At 39.9% G+C, this 27,101-nt stretch overlaps 1 protein-coding gene across 2 annotated transcripts; it reads left to right on the plus strand.

Annotated features, from left to right (window-relative positions):
• The first annotated feature begins 529 nt into the window (after nt 1-529).
• LOC134666823 (protein sprouty) lies at nt 530-16,517 on the plus strand. 2 transcript variants are annotated; one of them, XM_063524139.1, is made up of 2 exons: nt 530-729; nt 15,448-16,517. In XM_063524139.1, exon 2 carries the CDS (start codon nt 15,505-15,507, stop codon nt 16,120-16,122), a length of 618 nt encoding a protein of 205 aa, XP_063380209.1. In that variant the 5' UTR covers nt 530-729; nt 15,448-15,504; the 3' UTR covers nt 16,123-16,517. The 2 variants fall into 2 exon arrangements, with proteins under 2 accessions (XP_063380209.1, XP_063380211.1); XM_063524141.1 differs by lacking the exon at nt 530-729 and adding an exon at nt 736-1,036.
• Nucleotides 16,518-27,101: the final 10,584 nt, after the last annotated feature.

The raw sequence follows: 27,101 nt of genomic DNA on the forward strand, positions 1-27,101 counted from the left end.
CGCCGTCGACGACGCCTCACGCCAAACACAAGTGAATGGAGATAAAAATACGCGATTTGTGCCAACGCGTTTATTAGAGGTTAGAAACTTTAATACCTACGCTTTGTTCGCCTGAGTCGGTCGTCTCTAAAAGAAAGCGGGCGCTCGAAAAGTAGCATGAAAAATATCTAGATTCTCCAACGTGCGCACGGCCGATGCAGGACGAAAGTGGGCGGTATCTCGGTGGCGCGACTCTCGCCGACCGGAAACCCAATTCCCGGATGCGGCTGCGCGGGGGGATCTCGCCGGAAGCTCGGTAAACGAGCACATCCGCTGCCGCCGCCCGCGCCGCAAAATTTGGCACCGCTCGCGCTCGCAGCCCGCTTCCGGCCTCCCCCCTCGCACCCCCGACGCCGCTCGCCCGCGAAAATAGCGGCCAACCGCTCCGTGTACGCGGTTCATTCAGTATGGCCGCCTTCCATTCATAAAAAGGCTGTGCGCGGGCGGCGGCGGCGGCGCGGCGGGGCGGCGCGGCCTCTCCCGCCGCGCCGCGCCCGCGCCCGACGCCAGTGCGGAATGTGCCAGCGAACGGAACGGTCGTTTCGTCGGAGCGTAGCGCTAGCGCTCCCGGTTTTCCATTAAAATGTGTATAAGAATAAGTGCAGTGAACCCGCACGAGTTCGGAACGGTAACAAAAAACGCCGTCATCGAGATCAGGAGTAGAAATCAACGAAGAACTTCACCGAGGAAGTGAGTAGCGGCCATATTGCAGTGATAACCGCGCGGCGGGCGGACGAGAATCGAGGCCGGTGCGTGGGCCGCCCCTCCCGCGCCAGGTGCCTGCCGCTCCGGGCCGCGCCGGTCTTACGAACCTTCCTGTGGATTTGCGCGACCGAAATTCGGTGGTTGAGCCGTATTTGAGTGTGTCAGTGGTTGTTACGGCGCGGCCCAGGCGTGGCAGGATCGTCCGACCGCCAAGTGTTGTGTGTGGGGCTGGAGGCCCGAGTGCCCTTGTGCGATGTGTGTAGGAGATGTGTGACCGTGGAACGTCCGTTTTGTAAGTACATAAGGCAATAATGACGTGGGATCGCCCACCGGTCACAGTCGTTACGAGGCGGTTGACGGCGACAGTTTTCGTCACGTAGCGCGTAGGAAGTGATTCCTCGGAATGCGATGGAATCAAAGTGGCATGAATGACTAGTAGCGTCGCTAGGCCCGCTCGGTCGCCGTCCGGCCGGCCGCTACGCACGTGCGCCCGCTCGCTCCGAGAACCTTCTCTACTATACTTCACGTACCATCATTAGGGATATCAACTATCCGAGCCCTCAAAACGTACATACAGACGCCTCACGCCACGTTCCTTTCAATGATTTCTAGTAAGTTTATCGGAACACGTAGATATCACTAGTTCCCTTGACACCAGACTCATTAATTACCGTGAGAATGTAAACAAACATGCTGAGAGTTCATTTATGAATCAGCTGGTCTAGATCTGTTCCCAAATCCAAAACCAAATTTACAACAATTAATTTTAACTGTGGTGGGCGAATTTCAACGATAACTTTATCACTGAACATTAAATTCAAAGTTACAGCGATAAAGAATAGTAAACAATGATGCCTGTTATTGCTGTTAATATCTTTAACGAACTCGCAGATAGTTTTAAATTTAGACAAAACAACGTAGATATTCATTGAAGATTTGATTACACAACGACACTAGCAAATGATATGGCCTCTAAATTAAATTTCTTGTCAATAGAAAACAACAGAGCAACTTGAGTTTTAGGCCATCTAAGTGGTCAACTTAATGTATTGCCACATGGCCAACTGATATGTAAGCTGTGATGCCCATCATGTCATGCCGCTGTGACTACAGGTCAGTTACGGAATGTCCAAAAAGTTCTTGGAAATATCATAGGAAATTGTGATTTTAGAAAAGAAAATTTTCCATCCCCATACAAAAATAGGTATGACAAGGTTTTTCCAAATGTATATCGGCACATCAATAACTATGTCATAAGTTCAATGTGCTCTTGAATTCAAATTGTTTGATTGTACTGTATCTAGTCTGCGCTAACTAGACTGGTAGATGATCAAATATATTGTTTAACCTCTCTTCTGAGTGATAAGGAACCTGACCGAATATTAGTCCTCTTTTTGATCACCACATATGAAAGGTGACATCAGGACCGGAGTTTAGATTACTACCTAAAGTGCCACCCCGTAAGGTTAAACATACAATACATAAGCTAATTAACTACATCTCGTTGACGGTCAAAATTTCTTGTTATCTTATTTATAAGAGGCCAATGACCAAGACAATCCACTGTGCCAAAAGTTAATGCCATTAAATTTGATATCGTTCTATTTTAACAGACTGGCTGCATCAGTAAAACCTTAAAACCACTAACGATAATAAACCAGTACTAGGTACTAGGTTACTACCTCAGTTTAGTTCAATACGTAATTAAATATCAACAGTAACACCAGTGTATAGGTTCTGGTTGAGTGTAATCTTCCACTTATAAAAATATTTTGTCATTAGGACTACGACATTTCAAATAATAATCAAGCCTGAACGAAGATAGTCGAGTTCATTTTGGGCCATAGACTATGGTCCATAGTTGGGTTCGTGTAAAAGCTGTGCTTATAATAGTTATAAATAATAATGAGCCCAAACCACAACAGCGACCGATTGCGATACCTAATATCAAAAACAGATGTCACTGCCACTTGTCCTTTTGCTGTAATGTAGTTGCTCCGTTCTGTTAACAAAATGTATGGATGGCCCGACATCCCGCCGCCACACGTGACACAAATTACTACGCCAACTAAATTGACATTACGATAGACATAATGACTACAGCAGCTATTGGTCACAAATGGTCAATAAACTTAAATTATCGCAGTGAAATGAATCATCATTCAATGTCATTAAATATTGTTTAAAATACAAGTTACAATTCTAAATCCCAAAGCAGCAACATTGATGCTGTTGACATGTGCATAAGGTCAGGATTTCTCCTGACATGTAACATTTTTGGATTTTGTCAGGATTGCAGAGGGATTTAAACGAGTCTCAAGGTTTATTAGAAACCTAAGAAAGAGGCTAGCTAAACGTTTGAATTCAGCAGAGGAATAGATAGGTTGCGCTATAGCTACAGCATATAGACATGGCAATATTATCTTGACAAAAAGATTTCATAGGCAACTCTACATGTGTTTGACCAATATCGAGACGCTGTAGTCAGTATTACCGGTTCTCATATTACGTAACTTTTTGAAATATGGTTTGGATTAAATAACAACCTACTGCTGAACGTGTATGTACTTAAATATTGCTGGGTTGTTAAAGATTCTAATTTCAACTCCTTTCGCATTTCGTTAGCTCATCGTCGAAAGAGATTTCCGGTTGCACTACAGGATTCTACAGAACGATTTCCAGCTCTTATGAGACCTGTACTTGACCTGATTTGTAGCAATCATCATCAGGTATTTAACATCTTGACAGATGATTTATGCAGCGTCTGTGAGCTAGGAACGTCACGTGGCCTGTATAAGCCAATGCGGGACCGGCATTTGCGACCGCATTTGTGGCAGCTGAAGCAGGGAAGCCATGTCGGCAGTAACATCATGTACTCTGCGCGTTTTCGGGCAAGGTCTTGGAACCATGCGTATTTCACGACCTTTGTAGTAATAAGTGATTCTAAATTGAGATGAAGTAAGTAGTTCACAAAAATATTATTAATAATACAAATTGCGTACCTACATAGAAAATTTTTATGTTTTCGAAAATTTATAAATAACATCGATTTTCTATGTGGTGGATAAAAAAAACTGTGCTTCGTTTTCTTATTTGGCTTGATCTAGATATCCCTCTATTCGTTTTTAATTGGACTATTATTTTAAGCAACACTTTAATTTATTATCGGACTCTTACATAATTACTAAGGTAGATAGACAGTCAATGAGAAAACATGATAAGCACTTTCATACGATAGACAATTTCCTGTGTAATAGAGGAAAGCTAGGTAAAAGAAGACTAAGGAAGTAGAACAATAATTAATTTCATAGAACGTATAAAGAAAGTTAAGACTAAGAATGGGCTTTATCAGCATAGCTCTACTCGTATAATCTTACAGAAATACCAAGACCCAAACTAAAATTCAAAAACTTTAAATAAAAAAAATCTGTAAGATTATGAGATACTTAAGTTCTAAACCTCAATGTTGTCCTACAATTCCTGCTTAGTTTTATTTTAAACGATGCCTGGAAGCCTTGTGTGTAGTTTTAAATATATTTTAGTGAAGTGGAATTCAGGAGACGTATGATGGCCAGGGAAAGTCTTCAATTCTATATAAAAACATAGTAGTCTTTGTATAGGGTTTCGTAAGGACTGTATCGTTTGTTATGAATACAACTTTACTTAGCCGTTTTTCCTGGTATTATATTTTTATTAAAAAATTACACATATAGTTTAATTTGTGCTTTAATAATAAGTAACATTTCGTCCTGGGAGATCACGTAAAGCATATGGTTTGGACAATATTTACCCAATCCTCCCGATTAACTACAACGATTTTGGACAAATACTACAAGAAAATTTACGGTTTGCGAACAAGACGAGATATTACACAAAAAAAATCGTACTATGTAAACAGCAATTACATATGAATCGTAAAGCGAAACATCTGGGCATAGTCTAATCATTTCTTTTAGTTGGAAAAAAAGTTTTGGATCTGTGCTTGGTGGCCTTTTAGAGAATATGGCATGTTACTTACGACAACCCCGACTTTGGTATACGATATAACCATCATGGAGCGTTTCTATCGACCTGTTCTAGCCATGGTTCAACGCCATGAATGTCCGTTAGGTTTTGGATTTCCGTAGATTCTTTTAGCTGTTTCCCTCATTTCGCTGGCGTCAGAAATTGACGGGAATCCAAAATGTTGCATAAAAAGTCGTTTTCATGTAAAGATAAAAATTCACCACATTTATTCTGTGGATGTTCAATTGAGCAATCATGAAAAGGACCCTTAGATGGCATATTTTGGCAGCATATTAACCTTTTGTTTCTTTAAATCGGACCAAGGAATCGGTGAAATAGTCTCAAATTAAGCTCGATAGGCTTGTCCGAATTACATTTGCTAGAGGGTATTAAAATCATCATAAAGTCCCTAAAATAAAATAAATGTAAAACCTTCTTATATCAGATATGGCTTAAAAATACCCCCAGATTATACCTTAAGAACATAGTAATACAAAATAATACACAGGTCAACAGTTAGACCAGGTTTTATCTGTATTTATAATAAACGATACAGTCCTTAGTTACCTAGAAACCCTTATAGTTTCGCCATGTCTGTCTGTCCGAGACTTTGGTCCGTGATCGTTAGTGCTAGATAGCTGTAATTTGGCATGGATATATAAATCATGCATTGCGACAGAACGGAAAAATAGAAAGTATTAATAAAAACTATGGGGCACCTCCCATACAAAAAGTTTTTATTTTATGCTTTGTCCCAATAGTGTGGGGTATCGTTGGCTAGGTCTTTCAAAACGGAGTACTTAAAACCATTTTTTGATATAGTTAATATTTTCGGAAATATGATACTGTCCCAAGGGTTTTGCTTTCACATGCTCTGACACCAAACTATTATAGTTTTACTGTTATACAGGGTGCTTCCTGTAACAGGAGCAATAAATTAAACTAAAGGCTGTACTCCTCAAACTGACCAACATTTGTTCAGCAACTTTTAAAAATTATGAATCCTGTAGAGTTCCTCTTTTTCATACAAAATAAATATTGCCTTCAATGTACGCTGACATCATTGTGTTTGACGTTACTTGTCACGCTTTTACCATAACAAAATTTGCAATACATTGCGTCTTAGAATAAACTTTAAAGCGCAATAAAAATCAAAACATGAGTTATTTTCAAAAGTTGCTGAACAAATGTTGGTCAGTTTGAGGAGTACAGTCTATAGTTTAATTTATTGCTCCTGTTACAGAAAACACACTGTATAGGAATTAGATTACACGATACAAAACTACTACACATTTAAAAGGAATATGGGTGTTACATATCATACTGAATGTGAATTATTCTCGAAAAGGTGTCCTATGACTCTAATTTGTGTCATGCGTGTCATAATATCTTATTACAGTGTAGTGTTTGCCTTATTCCAATCAGTGGTAGATCAAATAACACAATGTCTTTAGATTTATATGGACGCATTGAGTGATTCTTTTACGCTATAAATATAACTGAAAGATTTACAATATCGACTAAGTATGGGAAAACGCAGTAGCCCGACCATAATGTGAACTAGGTATCCTATATCGCGAATAAAAGCGACAAGGGCCTGTATTCGGATATTTATGCGGCAATAGACATTTTGTAAACTGATATAATGAGGAGCACAAATATCGTATAGAAACGAACATACCATAGATCTGATCACAAGATCACTGCTGGCCAAATCAGTTTTGCTGGATTTCTTCCATACCGCATACGGTATACTTAAAGAATACCGCACTAACCTTGTATAGATGTCGGCGGCCGATCGTAAGATCAGGCAGATCGTAATGTTCCTGTGTATTGTTTTGAGGATAGTCACATTAAACCAATATATAGGTAGGATAGGTTCGTTAGGTTGCTTCAGATGCCCGAAGGGCAAACTGCCCAGAAATAGGAGCCCCGCGCGGGGCTCCGTCGACTCAGGGAACGAGTCAAAGATTTTCACGTCTCACGATATGCCTAGGAATTTCACGATATGCCTGATATTACGATCGGCCGCCGACATAGACAACATGGTTGCAGTTAAACGATAAATTAGTACGAATTAACTGGGAGAGACATTTCGCTTGTATCGTAAGCGACGCCACGCTCATTTGTTAACCGACTTCCAAATCCCAAAGGAGGAGGTTATCAATTCGGTTGTATGTTTTTTATTTTTTTATTTTTATTTTTTTTATTTATTTTTTTTATTTTTTATGTTTGTTACTCCATATCTCCGTTATTACTGGACCGATTTTGAAAATTATTTTTTTGATTGTATGTATATGCATACAGATTGGTCCCGTTTTTGTCAAAATCCAGTTCTGATGATGGGATCCATGAGGAATCGACGGAACTCCTCAAATCTTAAAGGCATACATATGGTGATTTTTGTGTTTTTATCAACAAATCAAGCATATACATTCAAAAACGTGACATTTGATGAAGTGGAACTGCTGATGATGATCAGAACGGAACTCTTCAACGACGCATAGTTCACGTTTGGCGATTTGTCCTCTTCGTTATGTTTGTTAAGCAAGTTTAGTTTTTAAGCCACATTTCTGTCAAGCTCGAGTTCTGATGATGGGATCCATAAGGAAAAGGAATCGAGGGAACTCCTCAAATCTTAAAGGCATACGTATAGAATTTTTTGTATTTTCATCATAAAATCAAGCATTTACATTAAAAACTGTCGCATTTGATGAAGTGGAACTGCTGATGATGATCAAAACAGAACTCTTCAACGACGCATAGTACATGTTTGGTGATTTCGAATTTCGATTTTGACTTGGACTGGGACCCGGACTCATACCCGGATCCGGTTCGGACCCGGACTCGGACTCGGACTCGGACCCGGACTCGGACCCGGACTCGGACTCGGACCCGGACCCGGACTTGGACCGGGACTCGGACCCGGACTCTGACTCAGAGACCCGGACCTTGACCCGGAAAACCACTATGATACCTAAACTAAATAAAGCACTATGGTTACCTACCATAAAATGTGGGTATGATGATGCCAAACCCCTCCCGCTCAAACTCCCGTACACCGCACCGCATGCGCCGTTAAGTGGGTTAGGTTAGGTTTGAACTGCGATCCTCACAAAACCGAACAAAAGTGGGTTAGGTTTGGTTAGAACTGCGAGTCTTACAGAAACGAAATGCTACTAGAAAAGTGGGTTGGATTAGGTTCGAACTGCGATCCTCACAGAACCGAACTGCTATCAGAGAAGTGGGTTAGGTTAGGCTAGATAACTACGACCCTTACGGAAACGTAATGCTACTAGAAAGTAGGTACTGGTTTTACCTCCTTTTCTACATAGTGCACCATCTACCATAATCTTTCACCGGGCCCCATAGAAGTCGGTTTTTTTTTCTTAAAAATTATTTAGTGTTTCCATTGCTTATGGCTCCTCTACATGCACGATTGGCCAACGCCGGCTACTCCAAGGGACGCATTTATGCTTTAGAGGGAGCAAGTGATATTGTTATCTTATTCTACCGCATGGCTGCGTCTCTTGGAGTGGCCGGCGCTGGCCCATCATGTAGAAGAGCCATTAGGCAAGCCATAGCCTCTCATCAAAATTTCATTTGTCTTGGCAAGGTTAATCAGTTTTGGTCCTGCTCCTTTTTTTTTTTTATTTTTTTAGCGGGATACCTTTTTATAGGCCTCTGGGCGGCCAGAGGATTGAGAAAAAAATATGTACATAGATGCTCACTCCATACTTTAGTTTTAGTACTAAAAAAACTAGTATTTTCGTAGTCGACAACATCGCTATAATATAATTCCGCTACTCGATGCTAGATGTCGACAGCGAAAATAATAGTCGCTTTGATACCAAAACAATGTATGGAGTGAACATTATTCTTACTATATTTCTCTATGGGCAAGCCTAATGATGTAACGAACCAGTATCTTTTATTCACTGACAGTCTCAACGACCTTGATGAATCCCAACATTTTAGTCAAATCACATGTTGCTTAATTTTTTTTTTCCCAATTGAAAGGGGGATTTAAATCTTCTCGAGGCAGAGGTGTAGGGTTGGAGCCGGTTTAGCTTTATTTGCTGTTCATAAGCGCATTGTAATATGCCTACTTAAATAAACTATTTTTTATCTTTATCTTTATATCCTCCGGAAATGTATAGCCAAACAAAATAGCCTTGTTAGATTGGACTGTGTAATATTTCAAAATGACTTGAACAAAGGATAAAAAACACCACAAAAATACAGTCCTACAGCTTGGCAAAAGAGTAGAAATTAAAATGTGGCAACACTGTAGTGTCGTCCCGTTTTCTTATATGGATTGGTTTAAAAGGGACGACTCTACAGTGTTGCCACTTTTTAATTTCTACTCTTTTTTGCCAAGCTGTACCTGTAATACTAATTATTTATATTTAATTAAACCAATTGGAACACAGTCGCTTTTCTTTTGCTTCGTTCTATTTCAAAACAAAAGAAATCTAACTCTTCATTTCACTACTGATTAATTCGACTGCCAGTTTTTTTTATGGTGGGCCTTAGGTTAAAACGTATTTGTCAATATGAATGCGATACCTACATATACCCGCCTTATTCATAAACTTTACATGCCTTAATAGTTACCTAATTTACATTTTATCCCTTTCTTTTAAATAGCTCATTGAGGCTTGTAGAGTTAGACTAAGAAAAGTCTGCAGAGATTTTGATAGCCCACACAGTGCAATTGTTATTTTAAACGTCATACTCCTATGAATTTATAACGTATAAATAACACTTGCATTGCGTGACTTATCAAAATCGCTGCAGTCTTTTCTTGGTTTAACTAGCGCGTTTATGAATAATGCTATAGAAGATGTATCTATGAAGACTATCCAAAGTTCAAGCAATGTTTCATCGACTAATGTTAACTGTTGTTCAACCTTATTGTAAACATATTAAGGTCCATTAATGGTTAGTGTGGTTACAGCCAGGGTCATTACCATACAACGTAAATACAATTCGTTTAATTGTCATTCAGCACGTGTTTTTCATGGTCATTCTCTATTTTTATATCGTTTTAATTCGCAGATAACGTTTATCTCGCTTCACATTCAATGGAGCGAAAATGGTTGAATATTAATCTTTTAAATACTTATTAACTCACATTTATAGACGAGTCTATCGTGAATTTGTTTTATTACCTGGGTCTCTATTGTTTCCCAAATAGTTTTAAGTCATAATGTATTGTTTGTCCGAATTTTCGTTAGTCATAATTGGTTTTTCTCAGAAACGCGTAACTTTTCAGGATTGCCATAAAACAAACCTAACCTAACCTATCTACAGAACAACCTTACGAAAATCCTGAAAAGTTAAAGGTTTCAGTTTTATGACTAACGATAATATGACAAACAATACATTATGGCTTAAAACTTTATGGGAAACAAAGGGACCCCTTTATTACCTTTATTTACGGACTTTTCGATACAGGTTTCACTGGTCGTGGTCGCAGCTAACTGATGTCCCAGCAAAATGCTTGTATGTGAATTCAATGTTGACGTGTAAAAGTGCCCTTGTGGCCTATTTGCTGAATAAATGTTGAAGGTGAAGTTGAATGTCAAAACTGAGATTTTTTGCAATTATCCGACGAAAAGAAAAACTATTAAATACTATTATAGATTTACTTAGATTTAATATGCGAAAAAGTATTATACTTAGACACGCGAAAAGGTTTTGGATTTAGACGTTTAAAAAGGATTATTAATATCTTATTATGTAAAGATTATAAAAAGTAATCCTGGATTATTTTTCGCTGTTGATGTCTTCTTTATGGATCTTAAATGATATAATGTGGATAAATAATGAAGAATAGTTGCTAGGGATTTTACTTTACCGAATATGTTCGTTTCATTCCAAATTCACTTATTTACCTACTTGAATTCTTATTGGGTCTACCTACATATATGAGATTGGATTAAACTATGTACATACCATATTTTACGGCTACGGCCCACCATACAAAAAAATTGCCGGTTAAATATGAAATCAATAATGAACGAAATATTGTAGAATTTAATTTTTTTTATAAGGGAACGATACAAAGGTAATATAACTTTGTTCCAATTGAAAATGGTTTAAATTACATTGAAGTATTTAGAACTATTGGTAGGACCTTGGGCCTTGCGATGTTATTCATAATACCTATATTTAATTAATGACAAATCTAATAGTGTTGAGACCAATATTACAGGAAAATATTTCGAGAGACCAGTATCAGTTTAACATATTAGCCTAATAAATGTAATTCTATATCTAATATACAAACTAATTGACCCTAATGATGCACTCCTAAATACCAGTACGGCTACCATCAGTTTGGCATTGACATAAACGCTATCGTGAACGTAATTTACTTTCTATGCATCTCGTTCGTGCACAGACATATTAGTGCGAAAGAGATATATAGAAAGTAAATTACGTTCACGATAGCGTTTGACTGCGTTTGATAGCGACTGTCATTATTCTTCTCGGCGTTACCCCGACTTTTTGCCACGGCTTACGGGAGCCTGGCGGACCCCAGTTCTTGGCAACTAATCCCAAAAATTGGCGTAGGAAGCAGTTTTTATGAGACTGCCATCAGCGGCGGATTTGCAGTCTTTGCCGCCCCAGGCCCTGTAGCCGCCCCTTTCAAGGCACCCATAATATTGACTACATTTTGAGTTATTTTCTTGTTAGCATCAGCGAATTTTTTGTCACAATTTGCCGCCCCTAAATATCTTGCCGCCCTAGGCCCGGGCCTACTGTGCCTTAGGGCAAATCCGTCACCGACTGCTATCTAACTTTCCAACCCAGAGTGAAAACTAGGCCGTTATTGGGATTACTCCGGTTTCCTGACGATGTCACTGAAAAACGACTATTAAATATCAAATAATATTTCGTACATAAGTTCTGAAAAACTCTTGGAACTTGATACAAGCCGGGGTTTGAACCAGAGACTTCCGGATTCGCACGCTCTTACCCCTAGGCCACCAGCTCTTCTCTTCCCCTTGAGTATAACCTTCCCTATTCTCTACTCTACTCCAAACTTTAAACTAGTTTCAAGCATTCTAGGGGTTGGTTCATTTAGTTGAGGTTTCTAAAACTCTCTGACACTCGCAAAGTCCCCCCGCAATCCTGACACCTCAGGGAAAATCCTGACGTATGGCAAGCCTTTTACAGCCATTGGAAAATGGGGTTTAATTTGGAATTTATTGGACGGGAATACGGTACCTAAAGGCTTCGTCACACAGGCGCAGCCGCAGTCAGGGGCAGCGACACACAGGGGCAGGTTTTTACATATAAAACAATCACGCCCCGCACGGAAAACGCGCCTGTGTGACGGAAACTTAAATGTCTGTTACTGCTATTATACGCAATGAGACAGAATCACTGTGGTCATATATAAACTATTATAAACCTGAGGGAATACAGCGTAAAACGGAATTTTGTTATCACCTCTCTATCACTCTTACATATTTGAGCGATAGAGAGGCAGATAACGAAGTTTCAATTTTCGCAGTAGGCTTTGGTTCGATGCCAACCTCAAAGCAAGTAGGTAGGTCATGGTCACTGTTTCGCTATTTTATGACTTCTACGTATTTCAATTTAGAATTTAGTTTTGCCTAAAATAAAAAGAAGCTCTTTCGCAGTCGCCCTTAATACGCATAATACTGAAAATGTCATAGGGAGGTTCTAAGGGCATTTTCATTTAACTTGTACAAGTTAAGCGCGACTTAAGTCGTGTTTCAGTAACGTCTAACCGTTATATTCCTGAAAATGTATGGGATTGGACATTGACCGTCAGTTTTGTAACGATTGCTAACCGGCCGTTAAAGGTGTTCAATTAAATGAAAATGCCACTAAACGAGTTTTGGAGTCTTCTATATTATAATACTGTATGTGTATGTGAATATAGAGTTTAGTTAAATTCAAACTTAACATAACATGGACCTATCCTCTAGCCGCCCAGAGACCTATAAAAAGGTCTCCTGTTCCATTCTAATTTGAATCTTTGTTTTGACTGATCAAAATTGCATTTACCTTGGCAAGTTTTGACGTCTGGACGGCTAAAGGCTATGTACATAGTACACTATAAAAAATATATGTATATATTTAAAAATTAATATATTTCATTACATTCACTATACGGTGCCTAAAAAATAACTGCATTGCCGTTGCCAGGAAGGTTTTGTAATTATACTGAACAACTTTTACTACGGGACCAACCCCGAAATCGCCAAAAAAAAATTTCCTTCCCATAGAAAATGAACCAACCAAAATGTATGAAACAGTCAAATTATTTATTCGCGATTTCGGGGTTTGGTCCCATAGTAAAAGTTTACCTAGTAAGCTTCAAGTGGTTTACTAAACGCTACGTGAATATTACATTTAGGAATTAGCCTATATGGCAACTATATAATAGAGAATCACTGTTTCCTTAAGTCAGACGTCAGACAATGTTTGGAATGGTAGGCAAAGTTGAGTAAGTTAACGGTAACAACTTTTTTTTGACGTGATTACGTCTTATAAATCGATGAACACCGGTATTAGCATGCACGAAAATGTGTCACGATGTGGACAGATCTCCATGGTAACGTCACAGCGACGTTTTCCTATGACGTTATCACACAAAATTATCGTCCGTAAACCGACTTTACAGGCAACCATATTTTTGTAATTAATCGACAGATTGACAGTTAGACCAAACATGTAAGATACTTTGGCGTGTCTCGATGTGCCGTTTTCATACAAAAGGTAACGTTCTATCGTTTGTGAGCTAGACGATTCTGCCATAACGATGGAATTAAAAATAACTTCCTCATAAACGTCGCAATCGCAAACATTAGTAGCAAAAAGTCTAAAACATGTCATACAACAAATAATCTAAAGGGGCCCGGGCCCACTGATTAAAATTCCGCCGGACGGTATCGGCCTGTCAGTTGTTCGGAACTGTCAAAATTTTGTTCTAACTGACAGGCCGATACCGTCCGGCGGACTGTTAATCAGTGGGCCCCTTAACTAGTTTAAGCAAAGTTATTTCATTTTTTATATAGGCTTGTCCTCTTTTGTCACAGTTCGAAAGAGAATACCTTTTGTGATTTGTTATCACCTAAATAAAACGCATGTAAAGTTGTCCTTAACTTGGCGAAAACATACAACTTTCTTTTTACGCGAATGTCAAAAAATAAAAGGGTATTTTTTGGTGCATTAATATATATTTGTATTAATTATCATGCCCATTTCTTGAGCGATACGCATATTACAATATCTCAGAAGTCCCGAGATTTCTGCAGTTTTAAATTTGGAAACTTCTTTTATTTTATTCCATAGTTCAAAATTCCATTTTATTGAGTCCTCTAAAAAGGACATCGGGACTTATTATTATAGTCCGTTTTTTTTAGCATTAGAAAGAACTTCGCAGAAGTAAGCTTGTGGTTCCAAATCCGGCACTTTTAGCAGTAATAATGTGAAGTAAATTATATGTATTGACCATGCTACATTAGATAATTCAATAATTATTAACAATTAAAGAGCCTGATAAAAACTGCACGCTTGCTTCTGTGGAGTTCTTTCTAATGCTAAAAAAAGCGAACATAATCGACTGTATGGTCAGTAAAGTTCTGCTGTTTTTAAGTCTAATCCGTCTACAATAATATTCGATAAATGGGCACCAACACCAAGGAATCCAAAGATCCAGATATTGCTATATATCTTAGACTCAATCCCCGTGCCAGAGGTCCAATTTCTTACTCTATCTGATCTCTAGGTATATTCTCTATTATGTATTTACTAACAGTCATAATGTCAAATGTTAGCATCACTGGAGGATGGATCAAACTGTCTGTCACTGTTAAAAGTTCGCATTTTATCGTCTGGGAGTCCCGATGTCCTTTTCAAAGGACAAATTGACATCGAATTTTAAACTATAATGGAATAAAAGAAGATTCCGAATTCAAAACTGTAAAAATGAGTCTAGGGCATTAGGAGGAAAACTCTACCAATCAAAACTTAGATGTAAACCGTGCGAAGTCGGAGCGGGTCGCTAGTTTAATCAAAATAAAATATGCATGTTAAAATAATTTAGACCTGTCAGTATTCATAGGTCTCTATTTGGTCTCATGGTTGACTGATAAAGGATGATATTTGGCCCTAATTTCGTTCAGCATTAATTCTACTTGTCGTACCTTTTTAATAGTTTACATTAGCGTTTTAGCAGTAAAATCTAAGAAAAAATGATTATTTGATTACTTATTCCAATGAGATCTTGTTACACTAATCATTTCAAAGTACGGAATCGTTTGTAGTTACGAAGCTAATAATAGTGCATTTAATTTGTAGTTTAAAAGGTCATATCTATCATTAGATCAACTACTTTTCTCAGAATAGTTTTAGTTGATCAGGAGTAGGTACGTGTCATGCCCACGCAGTTCATTCATTAAGAGCCACGTCATTAGGAGATTGATCGCGTGCTATATGCCTTCAATTGATTGAATGAAAGGGAATGTACGAGTATGAACGATGATCTAGTTGATAAGTGATGTCAGTATCAGATCCAGCCAGAACTTTAGTTCGCTCTGAAAATACACTCGCATGCTCACTTACTTACCTACATTCTTCAGAGCGAGCTAGACGGGACCGATCTGTATTTCATAGTATATGTAGCTAACGGTTTTTTCGTTTGTCCGTTAGGTGGGGACGATGAGGGAACAGGAAGGCGACGGCCCGGAGAGCCGTTAGCCGGACTCGATGGACGAGTATGGCGGGCCGGCGGCGCCGCCCCGGCCGCCCAAGCCGGCGGCGCGCGTGCACCGGCCGCCGGCCGCGCGCCCCGCCGTGTCGCTGCTGCGCCCGCGCCCCGACGCAGAGCGCGAGCGCAACGCCTACGTGGAGGCGCCGTGCCGGCCGCACCAGCACCAGCACCGCGCCGCCGTGCCGCTCAAGCCGGTGACGGCGCAGCCCGCCGCCGTCGACAAGCGGCGCGCGCTCGCGCCCGACTCCATCGTGTGCGAGCGGTGCGGCCGCTGCCGCTGCGAGCAGTGCGCGCGGCCGCGGCCGCTGCCGTCGCGCTGGCTGTGCGGCAGCTGCCTGTGCAGCGCCGAGGCGTGCGTGGACTACGCGTCGTGCATGTGCTGCGTGAAGGCGCTGTTCTACCACTGCGGGAGCGGGGAGGACGAGGCGGGCTCGCCGTGCGCGTGCGGGCCGCGGCTGGCGTGCGTGGGGCTGCTGTCGCTGCCGCTGCCGTGCCTGTGGCTGTACTGGCCGCTGCGCGGGCTGGCGGCGGCGGGCGCGGCCACGTACGCGCGCTGCCGCCGGGCGGGCTGCCGCTGCCCGGAGCCGCCGGTCCGGCCCTCCAGTATTATCTAGTCCGCGCGCCGCCCGGCCGGCCGTGTACAAATATTTATGACGCGCGGCCGGGGAGGACTCTAGTGCCTGAGTGAGTGCGCGGGGTGCACCGGACGAGCGCCCCGCGGAGTGAATCGTCTACGAGTACCTTGTAAATATAGTCGTATAGTGTGAATGTACGTGAACGTGTCGCCCGAACGCCGAAAGTCTCAAATTTTCTTGAGACCGTGACGTGTCATAAGAAAACGTTAACGTTAGTATTTTGGATTCGAGATGAATTCAGAGAAGATTAAGAAATGAGATATAAAACATACTTATTAAGATGTAGATAATTTACCATTTATTTATTAACTGAATTTGTATTTATTTGTAAATAAAACGACAACATTATATTATAAATACGAATGTTTACTACATTATGTTTGTTTTTCTGTTCCTTCGCCTGATTGATACTGGAAACTGTCTAAGAGGCACTGGCCAAACGCCACATATACTTTTGCCTGGAAACAAGCCAAAAAACTAACAGCACCTACTCCATGTCCATAAAGCAATGCTTTGATCGGATAGCATACATTAGCATGCAAAATGTTTACAAATTATGCATGAAGTGATCAAACAATGAGACAATAGATCCGCACCGATGCAAGCAGCCGGCAGATGTAGTCATATTGTACAATCATACCAATAAACCTGGCCAATACTAACTACATTTGATGCAAAAACAATATGAGCATGTTAATGCCATTGCTAGAATACTAATGAAAAAAAAAACATACAAAAGGCACACAACATACATACATATAAGAGAACTACAGTCTAGCCCCAATGATAATAAAAACAAAAATCTTGTTTTTGTTTTCAATGCAAATGAGTAATCATATCGCCTGATGGTAAGCCATCACCTTCACCCAGGGACACCTGCAACACCAGAGTGGTTGCAAGTGCTTATCTGGCCTTTAAGATGGTACACTATTTTCTTGAAGGTTGTATCGGCCTGGAAATACTCCTAATGCCATAAGCTTAGAGAGTGAATATTTTTAGCCAATGTATTAACTAATTGGGAAATTTATTTCTAACTATAGCAATGGTGTTCAATATCCTAAACTTATGATGACATGCCTACATAGTGTGATATCGAATACGGAATAAATATGATGTTTGCTGACATGCTTCAATAGTTATCAAGTATTATATATGTTTGTAAATATTTTTTTGGACAGAGGTGTACAGTCCACTTCACAAATATCTCTACAAGCCAACATTCCAAAAGCATATATACACAACTCTAAGACACTGACAATAAACATGTAAAAATATATTTTTGGAACATTGTCTAATAAAATGTTAGATATTATTTATATTTAAAGTCATAGCAAAAGGATCTCAGAATAGATAAAATAAGCAATAAGTTTATACTCCCAAAACTTTTGACTAGATATTCAAAAGTTTTGGGAGTATAAACTTATTGCTAAATATTGCTAAAATTTAGCAATATTTAGCACTAATAGGTACCTACATATATGCCTAATACAATTTAATCAATACAATTTAGTCACTAGCAATCGAAATAGAGAAAAAAATTGCTTCAGAACTAACAACCATTATAGCAAATATTAAAATAACTTTTACAAATTTCATAATAAGCATTTTCTTTATTTGCAAATTTTAGATAGTCAGACCGCACTAACTCTGCAAGACATTCGCATTTGACAAAGTGCAATGTCATCATTAACATCACATTTCTATGAAAATATGAAGTCTATAATGACACTCCACACTTTGTTCAAGTTGGTGTATAGTTAGCCTAGAGACCTATAACCTAGAGGTAATCTGCAAAGTATGTAGAAATTCCTAAAGCGAACATTGTTGTCAACTCTCGCGCCGACGTCCGAACGTCCTATGACGTAGTTTCTAAGATTTAAAGTCCCCCTCGACCGTCAAGCCTAATAAATAATGTACATTACGAGTTTACCACACAATCCGGCATGATTTATTCAATTTAACCCATGTACGTCACTCTGCGAATATTGATCAAGGTATCTGTGGGTTACAGGAGAAAATCGCAAGAATTTAAGTTAGAAATAATCTCTACAACTTCTTGTCTCTAGAATAGATACAACTTGTGCCTACTTGTGAAAAAAAAGTTTTAAAACAGTTACAAATAATAAACTTTAGGTACTTACTCACTTTGTTTTAGGACTAGCCGCCACGCCACCGAGTAATCACTGCAATTTGCCATTTCTTAATGACGCAAAACACGATAGTATACGATTGTATTATTTCAAAAACAGCAAATGAGAATCCATAAATCTCGAAAACTAAGCTAAACGTCAAATTTGACTGTTTTAGGCATGTTTTAGGGAAGGGTACGTTCAAAAATAAGTAAATCTAGAATGATTGATATATAAAGATGGTCAAGCAAATCTTGTCAGTAGAAAAAGGCGGCAAATTCAAAAAATGTAGGCACGCATGTTTATCGTCCCATAGAAAATTTGAATTTCGCGCCTTTTTCTACTGACAAGATTTATATCTTTGCCATCAAGTTTGTATTCCATTTTTTTTCTGAAATAGTCCAGAAACAGGCGAGTTCAAGGAGCCACAGAGACAATATCAAACGATTGTCAACTTGGTGGGTAAGGTGACTCAGAACGATGGAGGAAACAGGAATCAGGCGTGCTTCCCGGATGACGCCGAAGGAAGTCGCGGCCGCGCTTCCTTTACAGCCACGAATAGGGTTACCACTGGTAACTTACCAGGTGCAGAATAAAAAGCTGACAAAAAATGCTCAAGTAATAGTTTGGCAAGCCGTTTCCGTCAGTAGAAAAGGCGGCAAATTTGAATTAGAGCTCCGCGAACACTTTTGTGCGGAGTTCTAAAAATACCATAGTCGCACCAAACAAAGTCTGCAGCGGATTTGATAGCCCACGCAGTGTAAGTTTTATGTAGGTATACGTCATAATTTCATAGAAATTTGACGTTTAAAATGACACTTGCACTGCGTGGGCTATCAAAATCGCTGCAGACTTTTTACGGTCTGACTATACGTACTTACAAAATTTAAATTAGGGTTTTTTTCTATTGACATGTTGGGTTTGCTAGAGTATAATTATATACTGAGGCAAACCAAGTTTGTCAGAAGAAAAGTTCGCGAAATTTATTTATGGTCGGACAACCGTTAACGTTCTCGCCGACAATTTTCAATCTCCTTTTTCTACTGACGTCCTACCTCCCTATCGCTCAAATAAGCAAGAGGGATAGAGAGGAAGATACCTAACAATTTGTGATGTTGGTGCTATGGTATTGGCAATGCCAATCCAAATTGTCGTTTGTTGAAATTAAAAAACCGAGTACCTATTGTCATTTTGGCTAGGCCCCCTGGTCATCCCAGGTGACATCCCTGTAGTCCATAGTATATGGCAACCGTATATATACTTACAGTCCGACTATACAAGCCGCCTATGATCATTTGATCTCCTACTACTATAGTTCGTTTTTTTTAGCATTAGAAAGAACTTCGCAGAAGTAAGCTTGTGGTTCCAAATCCGGCACTTTTAGCGGTAACAATTTGAAGTAAATTATATGTATTGACCATGCTACATTAGATAATTCAATAATTATTAACAATTAAAGAGCCTGATAAAAACTGTACGCTTGCTTCTGTGGAGTTCTTTCTAAAGCTAAAAAAAACGAACTATAAGTAAGTACCGGCGAAGAAAATATACTACAAATGTAGGTATAAGACATAAGTATACTTATAGTATAGCGTAACCGTACCGGTCATTTAACGTAGGAATTCGTCGGGCTACCGGCTACCTCGAACTTTTGGCTACTTGCCTCTCAGTCCCTCTTGCATCGACCGACAAAGATAGATATACAAAACGTTCCACGTTATAGAGAAGCATCCCGGATGCTGACGCCAAAGGAAGCGACCGCGGCCCGACATTTCCTTTGCTACGTAACCAAGTGGTTTTAGACTTAATGTCATTGTGTTAAGGTTTATAATTAGTTAATGATCAGTGGTTCCCTGTACTGCTGATTATTTGTAGTTCTTATCACAATGTAATAAGGTTGATGTATAGTCGGTTAATTGTGTCAAAGATGGCTAGTAGGCGCTGTAGTCTGTCGAAGCTAACTTTTCATCGTCTTTAATAAAAGAAACAGACGGAGTGTGAAATACTTTGTCATTGGAAATGCCATGCATAGTTATAGTCCGTCAAGCCATTTCCTTCAGTAGAACAATGCAGCATATTTTAAAAAAAGGAGCCGCGACGCGAAGGGTTTTCATCTCATTGAAAATTTGAATTTTGCGCCTTTTTCTACTGACAAGATTTGCTTGACCATCTATATATTTTAATGTGTTTGACTTTTAAACCCGCTACACACTCGCGTTCGTGGCTTCGCGCACGAGTGTGGAGCTTTATAAGTAGGTAGGTACATATTATACAGGGTGTTACTGACCATGGGGCTTTAAATCCAGGGCTCGATTCTACTCGCTAAACTGAGCTACTTTTATTATGGCACCAACCCCGAAATCCCGAATTCTTTTTTACTTTTTCATAAATTTTGGCTGATCAGATGTCGACGTTTTCTACGGAAAAGCCAATTTTTTCCCCAATTTTTGGGTTGGTCCCATAGTAAAAGTAGCTCAGTTTAGCGAGTAAAATCAAGCCCTGGAATTAAAGCCCCATGGTCGGACACATACTGTATATATATTAATGTGTTTGACTTTTAAGCCCGCTACACACTCGCGTTCGTGGCTTCGCGCACGAGTGTGGAGCTTTATAAGTAGGTACATATGGGTACATAAGTTCTAGTAGTTAAAAATCTATGAGGATGATGATGTTAACGAACAACTAAGAGCACACGTAAACTACAGTCTATAAAAGAGAAGCACAAGTGCACTGAGCTTTATAGCCGTCAATACGGCACTCTGTACTGAAATGCTATTCCGGTATAGCGAAGACTCATGGGCACTACCGCGAAAATCGAAATTTCTGTATCTGTCTCTAACAGGCGTATTAGAACTTTAGTTAAAAACGTACAATCACCTTCATCAAGGAACCTTGCCAAGATGACAATAGCACATAGACAAACGCCTACTACGAAAAGTCAGATGGCTATTTCCATACATTATTGTTGACGTTTTTTTATCAACGATCGTCTTTTCGGCTAGGCCCTCAGCCGGCGTATTATGGATGGCTTTATCCATCTTTATTCACGTGATAAAATAACTGTCACTTTTTAACACCGTGGGATAGAAAGTGACGGACACCGTTTTATCACACTGTCAAGTAGACAAGAACGACCATCATATCCGTACAGGTCATTTTACAATGGTCCAGTCGTAAAGCGCTATCTAGTTTGTCGAACAGCACCACACTCCACAGATACCGTTAAATTGGGACAACAGATGTTGACAGGCCGCCGTGACGGCCGGATGACGAGATAAAAGGATATTGGTTATTGGTGCACAGTTTGTAGCGGGCCAGACCTTCTATTAACTACTACAGTCGCCTTCAGATACATATGAGCGGCCACGGCGCTTACAAATATCTCAACTCATTACAATTTCTCTATAGTCGCACCAATAAAAGTCTGCAGCGGATTTGATAGCCCACGCAGTGTAAGTGTTATTTATACGTCATAATTTCATAGAAGTTTGACGTTTAAAATGACACTCCGTGGGCTATCAAAATCGCTGCAGACTTTTTTCGGTCTAACTCTATCACCGGCTACACGTTACGATAATCGACAACGATTTGTCATACACACGGTAGATAAAACTGCGCAAATCGGACTGCACTGATTAATCGCTACGATTTATAGTTAACGTGTGTAGCCGGCATTAGAGTGCGTGTTCAGATATTCCCTAAAGCCCCCTCCAGACTATGCGCGTGAATCGCGGGCGAAGCCGCGAACGCAAGTGTGGCGTCGATTTCGCAGATTGTTCACGCCTTCGCGCCTTGTTCTCCGTTTTTTGTCGGTATTTCGGCCCGCGTCAAAGGAGACGCGAAGCGCGAACTTGCAAGACTCCACATTACACAATATTTTGGCTCCTCTGTGGCAAGATAAATATGAATTATATTATGATTATATTCTATTAAGCAGCTATATTTTACGGTTTTACAATAAAACAAAATGGAAAAACAGCTAAATCACGTATGATACCATAGATAACTACTAACAGTTAAACTCGATCAGCTGATGCTTTTCCGCCATCTTGCCGCAAACCAAACTGCGAAATCACCGCGAAGTGTGCGAGTGTGGAGTCATAAGTACGTCAACTTCGCGATATGTTCGCTCCGCGACGTCGCGCCGCGATTCACGCACATAGTCTGGAGGGGGCTTAACATTCGTACTCGCATGTCGCATTCTTCACATTCGCGAATGCGAGTCCGAATGTTCTACTTCTACGATCCCCTGCAAGCAGCGGTCGAATCGCGGCGCGCGCACCGCAAGAGTTAAAGTAGAGTGAGACCGAGAAAAGTCTGCAGCGATTTTGATAGCCCACGCAGTGAAGGTGTCATTTTAAACGTCAAACTTCTATGAAATTATGAGATATAAATAACACTTGCACTGCAAGGGCTATCAAAATCGCTGCAGGCATTTCTTGGTCTAACTCTATTAGTTTTAGTATCTGAGATATAAAAACTCACTTTTAACCAAACTTATGGCCGATCTTAGAGGAGCTCAATATCACCACCAGGCTATCTACCATCTGTACCCAAAGAGTCCTCAAATTCTTCGGCCACACAGTCAGACGCGGCACGGACACGCTGGAAAGGCGCATTATTACCGGGAGTGTCGACGGACGAAGGAGTAGAGGGCGTGCACCCAGTAGATGGTCAGATGTGGTCTAAAATATTACCCAGACTTCGCTCCAGGCAACGATGCAGATGGCCGAAGACCGAGAGGCCTGGAGAGCAGTGGTAGAAAGAATAACCCATAGGAGTCACGTCCCTCAGACATGAGGTCACGACCACGAAGAAGATGGCCGAAACAGGACTTTTATGCCGAAACTGAAGCTTCGGTAAAAACACGACCATCATATCTGTGACCAAATATAATAGGGGACTTCTAGGTCACTTCCCGGAATTTTCGTCTGACTCAACTAGAGCCGGCAGACGTGTACCGTGTACCGGGTACCGCTGGTTTGGCAGGGAGGAGCAATTCATTACAATGTATTCAGAGGTGAAATGTATTTCAGCTCCGGTATTTCGGTCCATTCGACGCTCTAGACATGTTCGGAAGCGGAAAATATTATATCAATGTAATATTATTTATCACTTTTGATATTACATGCAATCGGCGCGATTCGGGAAATTAATTAGGTAGAGAGAGACTCACTAGATGGCTAGATGGCGGCTGGTGCTTCCGTCGTATAGTGCCGCAATAATATTATTGCGGCCCCATTAGGTATCTTTTGCAGTGGAACGTCACATATCTTTACTATTTCATATCTATAGTTCGTTTTTTAGCATTAGAAATAAGGTAAACAATCTTGATGTGTCTTTTAATTGAAAAACACATTTTAAAAATAAGATACGGCAATATACAGGGTGATTCCGGGGTCGTGGAGCAAGCGATCAAGGCATGATACACAAGCCCATACTGAACAACTTTTACTATGGGACCAACTCCGAAATCGCGAAAAAAAGAATTGGTAGTTTCATACATAGTATTTTTATACATAGTAGTTTCATACATTTCGGCCGATCACTGTATTATGCCTTGATCGCTGGCTTTACTATGGGACCAAATCCGAAATCGCGAAAAAAAACTGGCCTTCCCATAGAACACGACAACATGTGATCGGCCGAAATGTATGAAACTACCAATTTTTTTTTTCGCGATTTCGGAGTTGGTCCCATAGTAAAAGTTGTTCAGTATGGGCTTGTGTATCATGCCTTGATCGCTTGCTCCACGACCCCGGAATCACCCTGTATATATATGTAACATTTATGAATCTAATACAAACATTTATATTCTTCTGCTTTCATAAGTAATAGTTACTGATTTTTAAAAAGCGTTTTTGAATTAAAAGTAAAAATCGCTTACCTTCTTCCAAGTTCTTTCTAATGCTAAAAAAACGAACTACATTTAGTGAATCTCTAATTCTCTTCCCGAATCGTGCCGAATTTTGTACATTTGGTACTTATAGATGGTCAATCAAATCTTGTCAGTAGAAAAAGGCGCGAAATTCAAACATTTCTATGAGACGATATCCCTTCGCGCCTACATTTTTCAAATTTGCCGCCTTTTTCTACTGACAAGATCTGCTTGACCAACTATAGTTCTCTGTAGTAATAGATATCGGAGTTCGAACTATCCGAGATAGTACCTAAGCACCTATTTAGATGGGCGATGTGACTCAGGTTACACTTTCTCGAATGTACAGGAATGTGACACAGACAGCCATGTGTCACGGGATCGGAATGTCGCGACGGAGCCTGTGTCACGGACGGGGATGGGTTAAAACTAAATTATTGCTGTACATACTCGTAATGGGGTTGGCCGGTGGAAGTTTTTAGCAGATGGCGCCATCATTGCTTGCCCCGTCAATCCCTAGAATTGTGTCAAATTTTTGTTTTTTTAATACCCTGGATGCCAGCCCTTTAAGCCAAATCTCATAGAAAAAGGGGCAAGCTATGATGTCGCCATCTATGCAAACCTTTAATTTATTATTTTAATTTAATTGTCATTACCTACTTAATCTCGACATGAAACAAAAATCCTGTAAGCAAATTCTGAAATAACCTCAAAATCGCAAGCATGTTCTGATATGTATGAAAATGAGTGAAATAAGATTCCTCCACAGTATCATGACGTCAGAGCCAAGTGGAAGCTGCATCTTTTATGTATTGACTGCATGATTGATGGAGAGATGTCGCATGTATGAATCGATTGGTCCTGACGTTGACGTCAAGAATGACGTTTGAGGTACTTGTCACAGAAAAACAACCTAGGCCTATAGTTGCCTATAGTAAACACGGGTTCTAAGGCCCCGTTCGCACGGCAGCTTTTTCAACGCGCGTTAAAAACGCGTTTGAATGACACAAATGGATAACCACGAGAGCGGTGGCGCTTTTTGTCAAGCGTTTTTGGATTTTCGAATTTAAGCCTTAGTCGTAAAATCAAATTTAGAGTGCGGACAGATTCAAACTCTTTTTTAACGCGCGTTGAAAAAGCTGTCGTGCGAATGGGGGCTAAGTCTTCAGCAGCGGAGTTGAAACCGTCGTCGTGGTCGAAATTAGAGATGCACCGGATATCCAGTTACTATCCGGTATCCAGCCTATCCGGCCATTATTTTACTATCCGGCCGGATACTGGATAGTTACCTACTATTCGGCCGGATACCGGATAGTAACATTGCTTGATTTCAGAGTAAACAAATTGGATTTAAGAAACAGACACGGTCATAATCGTACTTGTTTATTATTTTAAAACAATTTAATCATTCCACTGACTTACACGCGCACTCATTTCGAACCTAGAAAGGAGTCCGCGCGAACGTTCACTAGGAAACAGGTCAAACCTGCAGAATGCGCACCTTAAAAACCGAAATGTATATAGGTATAGTTCCGCTGGCTGAATATTCGGCGGCCGGATACCGGATATTCGGCCGATGGCCAAACAACTATTCGTTGCATCTCTAGTCTAAATCCGCCGGGAGAGTATACAGTGTGGAAAGATAACTTGGGCCCTGGAGGGAAACTACCTTAAATCCTTAATAGTGCCATGCCTTATGGGAAACGGTCGCAGTGATAGTTCAGAGCCGGAAACCGCTACCAACTTTTAGTATGTTGTTGGGCATGGCATTGGGTCTCCAAAACTGCCGGGAGACGGCGGCGTCGGCCATCTACTTCAGCGGAATGACGTCATCAAAATGACTCCCGCTTCGTTGCGAATATTGCATACTGCACCCAAATTATGCATAGCACATACACGTGTGGGGTATTAAATGAAAGCCAATTAAATAAACTATATTTTATTCATACAATGTGTATCAAAATATGCAACAGTTTAAGAAAAAATTACAAAATAATAAAAATTACGTAAAAAAATATTCGATTATTTGGGTTTTACAACCAAACCAAAAGTCGGACGATAAATCAATGTACTACAACATTAAAGATGACGTCTCAAGCCATACACTGATATCAATAAAATCAAAATTGAACCAAATATGTGGAAATTATGCATCAAAATGTAGATATTTGCCCATACAAATGCATACTGAACTGATTTTGATAAATTAGGTGTCAATTTATTTGTGTTTGTAGCTCAGGTCAAAAAAGCTACATTTTAACCGACTTTGAAAGGAGGAGATTAGGTACTTAAAGAAACAGTATATTGCTTACTTATCAAGTAAATTATTATTTTTTTAATTATGGTTCCATTCGAAAATGTCGATTTCATGTATTTTATGTAATGTTCATTCATTTAATACTCGATAAATAGAACTATTCTTTGCATAATATGAGCGCATTAAGGTGGAATTGTTGGGGCGCTTTAGTTTTTTTTCCACACCTTCCACAGTTTTTGTCGGAAATGTAAAATTTAAATTGTGATATATAGTTGAATAACTAGTTTTTCAAATATTATATGGAAAAAAATTTTTGACGGTTTTAGTTTAGCTATAAAATTGATACATATCTACTTTTTCCATAAAAAGTGGTATTTCGTTGTTTCTAGCTCTGAAACCGTACATTTTTTTTACAAACAATGTTTAAGTGAATCATAATACATTTAATAACCTTTCATTACATGTAACTCACGTGTATGTGAGACTCGTGGTATAGCTATAATTTAGATTTTACGTAATTCGGCAGTGATTATTTATATGACGTCATTATTTGTAACTGAGGAACAACAGAGATGGTCTCCCGGCAGTTTTAGAATCCAGGTCATATTGCAAATAACATACTAGACGCTTATGCGGATTATCCTGAAAATGACCAATTTTGATTTTTTTAACTTTTATGCATTTGTATGGGCAA

The sequence above is a fragment of the Cydia fagiglandana genome, chromosome 8, assembly GCF_963556715.1.
Source record: "Cydia fagiglandana chromosome 8, ilCydFagi1.1, whole genome shotgun sequence".
In the NCBI taxonomy this organism is placed as follows: Eukaryota; Metazoa; Arthropoda; class Insecta; order Lepidoptera; family Tortricidae; genus Cydia; species Cydia fagiglandana.